Source organism: Tarenaya hassleriana, unplaced genomic scaffold (genome assembly GCF_000463585.1).
Source record: "Tarenaya hassleriana unplaced genomic scaffold, ASM46358v1 Cleome2, whole genome shotgun sequence".
Classification (NCBI taxonomy): Eukaryota; Viridiplantae; Streptophyta; class Magnoliopsida; order Brassicales; family Cleomaceae; genus Tarenaya; species Tarenaya hassleriana.
In genome coordinates, this window is record NW_010965372.1 from 8,290,630 (window position 1) to 8,302,151 (window position 11,522).

Here is an 11,522-nt window from a genome sequence, read left to right on the forward strand (position 1 = left end):
CATTCCCTTTCCCTTTCTCTTCTGGTAACATACATATATAAGTATATGCTGGATCGTTTCGTTCATTCACTATGGAATCATTCGGAGCCGTTGCTGATGATCACAGACCAATTGTTGACTTTGCCAAGGATAAGAATGGAATCGATCAGATTCTGCTTCGGAATTCCAAAGGGGCTTCAGTAAAGGTGAGGAAATCTTCTCCCCACCTACTTTTTTCTGGGTTTTAGAGGGAATGAAGTTCATATCTGTGTACAAGAAAAATCGTAGATGTTCTTAGATTTTTTATTTCGAATCTGATTCTCGGGTTTTTTAATATCCTTAGATCCTCGATTCCTCGTACACCACCTGTTCGATGTTATTCCTCCACCGGATCTCTCATGTTGGTATTGGCAGTGTGAAGAAAACGTAATTTTTCTCGATCAAAGATTCGGAATCAACTTTTCTAGTCAAGAACTGGAAATCTTAGATTCTCCTGCACTAAGGGTTTAGATCTTTTGTCTCTGCTGAATCTCGTATGTTTTTTTGGTTCAGTATATAAGGATGTGAACGTGATGATCCTCCGACATAATATTCAGAACCCAATTTCCTAATCTAAGAATGGATCAAGGATTGACGATCCGGATCTTGGTTGCTCAAACCAACAGCTTTGTTGTGGTTCATGGTGTGGGGTCTTGTTCATTTGATTGGCCTACAAGTTTGGTTTTTCCTCTGTTTCATGAGATTGTGTTAGTAGGAAATCTCGAGATCAGATGGATAATCAGATTACTATTCTTAGGATCATGATCTTGTGAGAAACCAGAATTGATCCCCTTAGAGCTTGGTTTGATCACTGAAAAGCTTACCTAAGTTGTGGAAGTGGTCAAATTTTCATGTTAGGCTTGGCCTTCGGAGAAATCTTGGAATTGCAGTTCTTGGAAAGTGATACCTTACAAGCTTTTCATCGTGATCTTTTCATGGCAGTATCAGTGTCTCTGTTAATAGTGTTAAAGCGGTCTAAGATTTAGGTTTTGATTCTTGAATCTCTCTCGAAAGGGGAACAAGATAGTTTCTGGATCTAGTTTCTTTTCCAACATAAATATGCAGACTCTTGACTTATGCTGGATAATTGATCGGTTTAGAAGTCGATAGCTGAATGTTTTGTTGGGCTGATGCTTTGTTCAGATAAGCTTACATGGCGCTCAAGTTCTTTCTTGGAAGAATGAGCGTGGTGATGAACTTTTGTTCACGAGCTCTAAGGTACATATCATTTCGGGTTTTGACATTCCTCCAATTTAATGTAAACCATTTTCCAGAATTTTATGAAACAGAATAATTCTATTGTTTCAGACTGTCCTTAAGCCACCGCATCCAGTACGAGGTGGAATCCCTATATGCTTTCCTCAGGTACATTCAAACCTCATGTGGATATATTACAAACTTCTGCATGAATTTTGGATTTAGTATCTGGGTTCTAATTATTTTTGTACGAAAAAAGTTTGGAACTCGAGGATCACTCGAGCAACATGGGTTTGCAAGGAATAAGATTTGGGTCGTGGAAAATGATCCGCCTCCTCTACCCTCCTTTGATCCAACGGAGAAAGCCTATGTTGATTTGGTTCTTAAGCCATCCGATGAAGATTTGAGGATTTGGCCTCACAGGTGGGATTTTCCATCAAGTTATTTTGATTTGTTGATTGTTCAGATGTCATTTAGCATGCCAATGATTTTGGTCTTGTTTCAGTTTTGAGTTTCACCTGAGGGTTTCACTGACATCGGATGGGAACCTAACGCTGCTATCTCGAGTCAGAAATATTAATTCCAAGCCTTTTAGCTTTTCCATCGCATACCACACATACTTCTCCATATCTGATATAAGGTAAAGACCATGGTTTCTTACTATACATCTCATATCTGTCAAACCGTGTTAAATTCACGATCAGTCTTTAGAACCCGAGGTTCTTTTTTGGTTTCACAGCGAAGTTCGGATTGAAGGGCTGGAAACTCTTGACTATCTTGACAACTTACTCGAAAAGGAGCGGTTTACAGAACAAGGGGATGCATTAACCTTCGAATCTGAGGTAATAATAACATGGACTATGTTGTTTCACTATGTAGAATTTAGAAGTCATATGGATCAGCATCGCTTATTCATTGAGATGGGCTGACAATATTGGGTGAGTAACTGAGTTCCTTTTTTTGGTTTGAAGGTGATTTTATTATATCAAAAGAGTTACAAAACCCAAACATTTTTTTCTTTACAAAAGATTATGAAACCCATGAGCAAGTGGTAATGTTTCCAAAATAACATCACATTAGGCTATCTCCGAATCTCATGTGTCAAGTAATACCAAATAGCAAGCTGCGACTCTCTATCCTCCAGGGGCTTCCTCTTGATAGATAACAAAATACTATGAATGGAGCGATCAATCTTCCGCCGTATATGCTCAACCGTTCTCCTCTTCTCACTTGGAGTAACTGAGTTCTTGCAGATAGACAGAGTGTACCTCAGTTCTAAGGACGTGGTAGCAGTCTTTGACCACGAGAGAAAGCGTACTTTCCTCATCAAGAAAGAAGGGCTACCCGATATCGGTATCCTTCTTTTAATTTCAATGTCTTCGGCTTAGGCCACTGTCTGCATGATGATGTTCATGTACCAAACCACTTGATTGGTAAAGCTAACCATTGGCATCATCATCGGTGAACAGTTTTACTAGGACTGCAACTCGAATTGAAGTACTGCTTATTGGTTACAAATGTGCATATATGCAGTATCCTATGGTATGGTATGATATGATATACCGGTTTGGGCTCTAGGGCTTGCATGGACTGCAGTCTTTCTTCTACACGTTTAGAGAATTCGGTTGCTGGTCACAAAATCCAAAATACATGTTCTGGGTTTGTGGTATTATTGGTTTTCCATTCAAACAATACAACATACCATGTGTTTAATCAGTCTATCGGTTTTCTGTTAACCGGTTTGGTTTAGGACTTGCATGGATTAAACACATTCTTTCTTGGTGATTGTTCTAAATGTGCAGTAGTATGGAATCCATGGGAGAAGAAAGCGAAAACATTGGGAGATCTGGGAGACGAGGAGTACAAACATATGCTCTGTGTTGATGGTGCTGCCATTGAGAAGCCCATCACCTTGAAACCGGGCGAAGAATGGACCGGTTTATTGGATCTCTCTGTTGTTCCTTCGACCTGATAACCGGAACCGGTTCAACCGCCCCGGTTCATTTCTCTCTCATGTTTTTTTTTTGTAGAAAAAAAGGGGACCCGACGATTTGGAATGTCACCGGGTTTTTTTTAGCAAGTGACCAGATCGTTTCTTATTCTATGGGTCTGTCTTTGTGCTGAGAGTGGTTGTAATTGTAAAACCAAAACCTTTTTATTATTATTATTATTATTATGTAAAATTTGTATATGAAGATTTGTTATCTATATATGCAATTTGTACTTTGTTTAGCTCATTTTTGGAACATATATACATTATTTTTACATTTTTAATATGGTTTTTGATTTGATTAAGATAATTATTATCTGTCGACATTTAAACGGTATCTTCTATATGAAATATCTATATTAAATTTTATTTTCCATATATTATAAAGTAGTAGCGGTGATTACATGCGGTGGTTCATGTGACGTATAATAAGTATATGTTGTAATAACTCCAAAGCAGCAACACCCACGAGGAAGCAACAAACTTGTACAAAAAACAAATACCTAACATTCGTATATTTAAATATTGTCTATATTTCAATGGACCGACTTTGATTATATAGTTTATAATGTAGTTAGTATTCTAGTCAGAAGTTCCATGTTGGAATTTAAATAATGGGTTTTCTATAATATAAACCGTTTATATATTTTTTTTCCAATTCTGATAGATTAAATATGTGTTAATATAACAAGTTCATAATATTGTTATATTTTAGTTATTTTGGTTGAATTTATATAATTTTCCTCATAATTCACTAAAAGGATTGCAGTTTATCTAATGGCCAGAAGAACATTTACTTTTAAATTAAATACTAATCTCGATACATACTAACTAATTTATACTACATATATATATATATATATAGTAGTGAAAAATCATAATGTAACGGGAAAAGAAAAGGTTAAAACTCAAATCTCGAATAATCAACAAAACAATAATAATGCCAACTTTAATCATTACACGCCAATTCCGTACAAGAACGTGTAAATATATATACTAAAGAGTTATTCCATTAGATAATAAATAGGTCCATCAATGTGTAATTATAATTACACGCATATATAATATTCCCAATAATCAAACATCCGAGTAAAAAATATAGTTTTTAACTTTTTAAAGGAAAGTTTACAATAAAAAAAAGGTATTCAATAAATTGCACATAATTGCAAGAGGAAGAAGGCCGAAGGACTTTAAGGTAGGAATAAAATAATTACGATGATCATGAAAGGGCAATGAAATAATGGCTCTATAATGATAGTCCATAAACTCCACAATGGGTCAGTCCAAAAAAATTGGTTGAGCTTATAAATGGCCTTTATAAAATAAGACCAATCAAATCTCTCTTGTTAAAATGTATAAATAAATATTTGCAACAAGAATAAACGTAAATAATTTTTTTTTAAATAAAACTAAAAAAAAGGTGTGCTAATGCCATCTTAAATATTTATTTATATGCTCTTCATCTCTATGAATACTTCCATGTAAATGATAAAGTATGATAACTCTTTTAATCCTACAAAATATCGTCGTAAACTTTATGATATACATTAGCAAAATTAAATTTCCGTTATGTTATTGTTTAATGTTTTGTATTTATAATATTGGAAATTGTATTTACTGTGGAGTAAATGATAAAATTGGTATTGACTTTAAATTGGTTTCAGGTTCTTATTCGTTAACCGGTTTGACTTTCGCATACTTTCGGTCACCCACCAGTAACCGTATAAAAATCACCTCTCCCTATTTCCTGTCGCTTTCACTACTGCGTGAGCAAAAGCAGAAACTTATATCCGTTACTGCAGAAGAAGCTCTGCGTCGTTGCTTCAATGGCGATTCTTTAGCCGCTCCTTCTCATTTTCCATGTCTCCGATTTCTGGGTTCGTCTTATTTCTTCTCAAACATCCGGGTCTTTGTTCTTTCTTCTACAATTTCAGTTTTTTTTTAAATTCCGAGTTCTGGGTTTTCCATCTTGTCGAACATTGAGTCATGAATTGTTGGGTTTTTTCGTATACACAGACTGATGGGACTTCATCATTCTCTCATTGTTGAATCTCTGGATTTTTTTTCCATCAGATATTTATAGAAATCTCTCTTACGTTACATCTGATTTTGATTTTTTTTTTTTGGCTGAAGAGTGTTCTCGTGCTCTCCGACCTGCAGAACTGTTCGAGTTTCGAGGAGAGGCCGCGTGAGGTAAAAGGAAAAGGGTTCTGCTGTCCAGATCTGAAAAAGGCAGCGAGGTAACATTTTTTTAATTTGATTTTCAAGGTGTGCTGTAATTTAATCCTTCAATGGCGTCGGGGTTTCGCTTTTTGCTTCCAGAAATTCTAGGGTTTGGGGAATTTAAATTAAAGATAAAAAGTACAAAGACCGACTTTCAATTCAACTCGCCATTTTCGAAGCTGCAATCTCTCTCCCTCTCTCTACACTGTGTCGTATTAGAATTTGGGTTTGAAATTCTCAGAAGAATTAGCATAGAACCGCAGATTCGCTTTTGCTTTTTTTTTTCTCTCTACAGTCATCTTGGAATCCAATTTTTCCTGCGCTTTTTTCCCTTTTTTTAAATTAAAGTGATGTTTTTTTTGCCATTTATATTCTCATTGTCAATTTAGTTGGTCGATTTTCTTTTTGTCTCTTGTTCTTACACTCTTTTTCTCTCTCCAGCTGAGAAAAAGAAGACCCACAAACGGAAGTAGAAAGAAGGAAAAACAGCTTGTTTTCCCAGTGAGATTGATTCATGGAGTCTCGAAGAATTTTCTTGTGGATTCTCTGTTTGGGTTTGGTTTTCTCGGGAGGAAATGCAGACCCAGTCGAGGATAAGCGCGCGCTGCTCGAGTTTCTGAGCATTATGAATCCCACCCGTACACTCAACTGGAACGAGAGCTCCTCCGTCTGTAATATTTGGACAGGAATCACTTGCAGTCAGGACGAATCTCAAGTCATAGCCGTTAGATTGCCCGCAGTTGGTCTCAACGGTCGGATTCCCTCGAACACGATAAGCCGCCTCTCGGGCCTCAGAGTTCTCAGTCTCAGATCCAACCGAATCACCGGCCAGTTTCCGGCGGATTTCGTCAATTTGAAGAACTTGTCGTTCCTCTATCTTCAGTACAACAACTTCACGGGTCCTTTGCCGGAGGATTTTTCCGTTTGGACAAATCTCATGATCGTTAATCTCTCCAACAACGGCTTCAATGGAACCATCCCGGATTCTCTTTCCGGTCTGAAACATCTCCAGTCGCTGAATCTTGCCAACAATTCGCTTTCTGGGGAGATTCCTGATCTGGGTCTTTCTGGTTTGCAGCACATTAACTTGTCCAACAACAACCTCGCTGGATCGATACCAAAGTCACTTCAGAGATTCCCGGGTTCGTCTTTCGTGGGCAATGCTGGAATTTCATCGGGCGACACCCGAGTTCCTCTGGTTCCATCATCGAGCTCTCAGCCTCGCGAGAAACCTAAAGCCCGTCTCCTAGGGCTAAACGAGACAGCATTCTTGTTGATCGTTGTCGCGGTTGGAGTTGTCACAGCTGCAGCGTTTGGGTTTATGCTGATCGTTTGTTGCTCGAAAAGGAAGTCCAGAAACGACGGGATTTCGGATAAGCTTCAGAAAGGGAACATGTCGCCGGAAAAAGTGGTTTCCCGGATGGAAGATCAGAACAACCGGCTGAGTTTTTTCGAGGGATGCAACTATGCATTTGATCTGGAGGATCTCTTGAGGGCATCTGCAGAGATTCTCGGTAAGGGAACGTTTGGCACAACGTATAAGGCTGTTCTTGAGGATGCAACTTCTGTCGTGGTGAAGCGGCTCAAGGACGTGGGAGCTGGGAAACGAGATTTCGAGCAGCAGATGGAGATCATCGGAGGTATTAAGCACGAGAATGTGATGGAGCTGAAGGCATATTACTACTCCAAGGATGAGAAGCTTATGGTTTATGACTATATCAGCCAGGGCAGTGTCTCTTCCATGCTTCATGGTACGTTGTCTTTTTTTCATGTATCTTCTGGGTTAAATCTATAGACACTCACTGTAGTAGCTTGGCATCTACACGTGTTCTGCTTCAAGGCTCGTGTTTTTCCATGCTAGATTCAATCTTGATACATTGATCAGTCATATTTTCACTCTTCGGATCCATCTTTTGATAGGTTTCGATCGATCTCACGACAAGGGAGACAATGGGTTGTAATGAACATGCGTTTGAACTCTTTTCCATGATTAGACAGTGAATCTCTCTGTGTTTGGATTGAACAGGTAACAGAGGAGATAACCGGGTTCCTCTTGACTGGGAAACCCGAATGAGGATAGCCATAGGAGCAGCTAGAGGGATAGCTCGGATCCACGAAGAGACCAGCGGGAAATTCGTCCATGGGAACATCAAGTCCTCAAACATATTCCTGAATTCCCAGCTCGATGGATGTGTTTCGGATCTTGGATTGTCTGCTGTTATGAGCCCCTTGACTCCACCGATATCCCGACAGGCTGGTTACCGTGCACCGGAAGTAACCGATACGAGGAAATCTTCGCAAGCTTCGGACGTTTACAGCTTCGGGGTTGTACTTCTCGAACTTCTGACCGGAAAATCGCCCATCCACACCACCGCCGGTAAGTTACAAACCAGAAGATCTTGTCTTGATTTTCGGATTTTGGAATCTCTGAATCCTCTTGACAGAGATAAAGTTCAAATCTTTGGAGCGTAGGAGACGAGATTATCCACTTGGTTCGGTGGGTTCATTCAGTGGTGAGAGAGGAATGGACAGCGGAGGTTTTCGACATCGAGCTCCTGAAGTATCCCGACATAGAGGAAGAGATGGTGGAGATGTTGCAGATAGCCATGTCGTGCGTGGTCAGGGTTCCTGACCAGCGGCCGAAGATGTCCGATCTGGTCAGACTCCTCGAGAACGTCCGACGAAAACCCGACAGAGGATCCGAGAGCTCCACACCTACCGGAGCTAGAATCTAATGAACGAAATCGAACTGTTGTGATTATTTGACGTTCGTATACTCTGTTGTCGGCGATTCTTCTGAATCTGCTACTGATAGAACTGTTTCTCTGTAACGATTTCGTTGGGTTTATGATTCTGATAATCTTTTTGAAAATCCGATCCCCAGTGGATAAACCCTTCGACCAATGAGAGTTCGTAGACGAATATCCGGCATCCGAGCCCGGATCTAAAAATTGGACTCTGGCCGTCATCGGACCCAAACTCGTTTTGTCCCGAATATGTTTGTTTCATTTGTGTATTGAATTGTACATCGCCCAAAACAAGACTGAGGCCCATTGAAGATTCCATGTTTCTTTACCGATACATTTAGCCTTCAACAAAAAAAAAAAAGTGATGATTCTAACTACGGGCGGGGTCAGCTACATGGACTTCTCGACCAATAATTTTCACTACCAGAGTAAAATTATCCGAATTTTTTAAAACTATTTAATCTGATCTACATGTATCAAATCCCAAAGTTAGGTATCCCAATAATTTAATTTAATTTTTAAAATTTGAGATAGCCCATTCAAATCAAATACATTTTGATGATTAGTTAATAATAGCCGTATAATGTATATATCCAAAATACTTATATTTTCATTTATATTTACGAAATTATGAATACCGCAATATACACACAAAAATAGGGTGTCAATTTAAACCTGAAACCCGTTCCGAATCCATCCGAAAAATACTAGGCTTTGAGTCCAAATTTTTCACCTCGAAAAATATCGGATTTTCGGATCAGACTTGGTTACATAGACACGAAAAAAATCGAACCGGTCCAAACCCAAAACCTTTGCACCGAGTGTAGGTTCAGACTGTTCCGATCCGATTGACACTCCTGCACAAAAGCAAGCATTTCATATTCACACACACTGTGCACACTCTCACTCATTCGTGTGTGTACATATATAGTATGCACGAGACATATATCCTAAAAACTTGTACGGTTACACATACGGTTAGACGTACGTATATACACATATGTGAAATGAGGAATATATACGTATGGAATGTGGAAAATAACATCCACAGTGCACCGAGAGATTTTATTGAGATCATGGTACCCAACGGTGGTGGCAGGGATATATGGACCGACCCATTAAATATGTTCTTCCCGACACGCTTTAAATTACGCAACGAGATGTAAATATTTGCTAACCACTTGTATTTGTCTTGTTGTTGACTTGTCGTTATACTGAAAATTCGTTGAATTAATTTGTGCACCTTCGCAATATAAATGCACTAATGGAAATGAATATTATTTATCTCGGAAAAAAATTGCACTCTGATTAAAATGTGCCGTGAAAAGATAAAAAGAGGATTATTCATTATGATTGCATTTGATTAATTAATTAATCATATCATCACGATAATACATAAAATCAGAGGTGACAAACGAGTTTAACGATTTTTTTTGTTTTTTTGTTTTTTGTGGTGGAGCGTGGTCCTAGACTAGACTCCCAGTCCCAGGTTGTCCGCCACATCAGGCCCTCAGATGTAGAAATAAGGTACACCGAAGGGTAAAATGGTAAAAGCCGTAAACCGCAACAGTGTACTGTTTTTATACAGGCAGCTTGTCCGGATACAAAATGACCAAAACACCCCTGTGGTTAATTGTGGAGAGCAATTAGCTGCCTTTTATTATTATTATTATTATTATTATTATTATTATTATTTCTGGTCCAATGTAAGACTGAACCGTGCGAGTCTCCGGTGTCACGTGACCTGAATCCCTAATCACGAGAAAATTTAAAACATAAATGGATGTATACAAAACTTGAATGTGTATTTTTTGGGTACTCAGCTGGTCAGTGTGGCATGTTCCCAGCCGTTAGATTGGACCCAATCATCTGGGCCAATAAACACGTGTCGGAATCTGAGCCTTTTAACTTATGCGGCGCCCCGGAAAATATCTTCCACTGCCGGAATCTCTCCTCGCCGTTAGCGCCGTTGAAAATTTTCCCTATTGATATCATCGTTTGCAAAATTTCATTTTATTTTTTAAATTTTGTTCCTTTGGTTTCTAGTTTTTTTTCCCACGAACATTTAACGTGTAGATCCTTTTACTCGCTGCATGTTCCTACACTTGAACTAAATTAAAACCTAATTTGGCCAAGTGTTTATCATTCGTAGGCATCCACTTAACGTTCTCTTTGATATTTCTTATTCACCATTTTGTGCGTGAATGTAATCATTCACAGATATTAATTTAAATATATTATAAGAACAAAGAAAAAAACGTTGAAGTGGCAAAAGAAGCGGGTGAAACGCCGTTTTGGGATCCTATAAAAGAGTATCCTTTTCGTGGAGTTGTTCCTCTCTATTCCCATGTGCTCTGCCGCTTTTCTATCTTCCTCTTCTTCTTCCCTCTCACCACTCAAAAATTTTCTCGGAATGTTGTTAGGCTTCGACCCTGCTGCTCTCAGCAAGAAAGTAGCATCCTCCTCCTCTTTTTCCTGATTCCAAAAGCGAAAAGCTTTTATTTTTCTCCACTGTTCCTTTCCTCTCTTCTTCTGCTTTCCGGGAAAATCTTCGCGCTTCTGTAATCTCTACCTCGTCGTTTCCATAGCTCGTCGCTTTCCGTGAAATTTCTCGTCCTTCGATAAAACTTTTGCAGAGAATCACTCTCTCTCTCTCTTCTCGTTCAAGCTTCTTCTCCTTTTCGTTTTCCTTTATTCTGTCCCCCTCCTTTTTTCCCCCTTCTGAAAATCTCTCTTTTCGCTTTCAATGCTTTTCCTCACTCTCTGATATGTGTATAGACAGAGCCACACACACAGAGTTACAGTGACAGTCAGAGTCAGAGACCCTGTTTGGATAGCGAGAAAATGGAAACGGAGAAGAAAGTCGTTCTCCGGAGAATCAAATCCACAGAGCACAGAATCGTCAACAGCACCAGAACAGTACCCACGACATTCGAGTTCAACCCACCCAGAATCCTACGCATCTCCGTCACCGATCCAGACGCTACCGATTCCTCCAGCGACGAAGACGAAGAACACGAAAACTCCAAACGACGCGCCAAGAAGTTCGTCAGCGAGGTTGTGCTCGAATCGTTTTCCACGAAGACCGGCGGTGGTGGAGGAGCCAGGAAGAGGCGGAAGACGGCAACAACGGCTGCGGCGGAGAGGAAATTCCGGGGAGTGAGGCGACGGCCGTGGGGGAAATGGGCGGCGGAGATAAGAGATCCTCTGAGACGTGTACGTCTCTGGTTAGGAACCTACGACACGGCTGAGGAAGCCGCCATGGTTTACGACAACGCCGCCATCCAGCTCCATGGCCCCGACGCGCTCACCAACTTCGCCACTCCGCCGACGCGTACGGCGGCGGG

General features: G+C 39.8%; 3 protein-coding genes across 5 annotated transcripts in view; all 3 read left to right on the forward strand.

Annotated features, from left to right (window-relative positions):
* Nucleotides 1-6: 6 nt before the first annotated feature.
* LOC104813034 (putative glucose-6-phosphate 1-epimerase) lies at nt 7-3,425 on the forward strand. Its single transcript, XM_010540518.1, has 8 exons — nt 7-185; nt 1,162-1,236; nt 1,327-1,383; nt 1,475-1,638; nt 1,721-1,855; nt 1,955-2,057; nt 2,469-2,568; nt 3,018-3,425. Exons 1-8 carry the CDS (start codon nt 72-74, stop codon nt 3,185-3,187), a joined length of 918 nt encoding a protein of 305 aa, XP_010538820.1. The 5' UTR covers nt 7-71; the 3' UTR covers nt 3,188-3,425.
* A 1,557-nt stretch (nt 3,426-4,982) lies between these two features.
* Nucleotides 4,983-8,300, forward strand: LOC104813035 (probable inactive receptor kinase At4g23740). 3 transcript variants are annotated; one of them, XM_010540519.1, is made up of 5 exons: nt 4,983-5,082; nt 5,339-5,445; nt 5,870-7,179; nt 7,455-7,805; nt 7,901-8,300. In XM_010540519.1, the coding sequence occupies exons 3-5, from the start codon at nt 5,943-5,945 to the stop codon at nt 8,161-8,163; spliced, it is 1,851 nt and encodes a 616-aa protein (XP_010538821.1). In that variant the 5' UTR covers nt 4,983-5,082; nt 5,339-5,445; nt 5,870-5,942; the 3' UTR covers nt 8,164-8,300. The 3 variants fall into 3 exon arrangements, with proteins under 3 accessions (XP_010538821.1, XP_010538822.1, XP_019058051.1); XM_010540520.2 differs by having other exon boundaries at nt 4,985-5,082; nt 5,366-5,445; XM_019202506.1 differs by having other exon boundaries at nt 5,009-5,111.
* Nucleotides 8,301-10,372: 2,072 nt separating this feature from the next.
* The window catches only part of LOC104813364 (ethylene-responsive transcription factor CRF2-like), a 1,965-nt gene continuing 815 nt past the window's right edge, over nt 10,373-11,522 (forward strand). Inside the window, exon 1 of the mRNA XM_010540922.2 lies at nt 10,373-11,517. Coding sequence (XP_010539224.1) covers nt 11,020-11,517 — 498 coding nt within the window. The 5' untranslated portion in view covers nt 10,373-11,019. The remainder of the gene's footprint in view (nt 11,518-11,522) is intronic.

What these genes read in the sequence shown, in the direction of transcription:
- LOC104813034 (XM_010540518.1), top strand. Translation starts at nt 72, where the DNA reads ATGGAATCATTCGGAGCCGTTGCTGATGATCACAGACCAATTGTTGAC. An exon ending in TTTTGTTCACGAGCTCTAAG is followed by an intron (nt 1,237 to 1,326) that starts GTACATATCATT and finishes CTATTGTTTCAG; the next exon opens with ACTGTCCTTAAGCCACCGCA. An exon ending in CATTAACCTTCGAATCTGAG is followed by an intron (nt 2,058 to 2,468) that starts GTAATAATAACA and finishes GAGTTCTTGCAG; the next exon opens with ATAGACAGAGTGTACCTCAG.
- LOC104813035 (XM_010540519.1), top strand. Translation starts at nt 5,943, where the DNA reads ATGGAGTCTCGAAGAATTTTCTTGTGGATTCTCTGTTTGGGTTTGGTT. An exon ending in TGTCTCTTCCATGCTTCATG is followed by an intron (nt 7,180 to 7,454) that starts GTACGTTGTCTT and finishes TGGATTGAACAG; the next exon opens with GTAACAGAGGAGATAACCGG. An exon ending in GCCCATCCACACCACCGCCG is followed by an intron (nt 7,806 to 7,900) that starts GTAAGTTACAAA and finishes TTTGGAGCGTAG; the next exon opens with GAGACGAGATTATCCACTTG.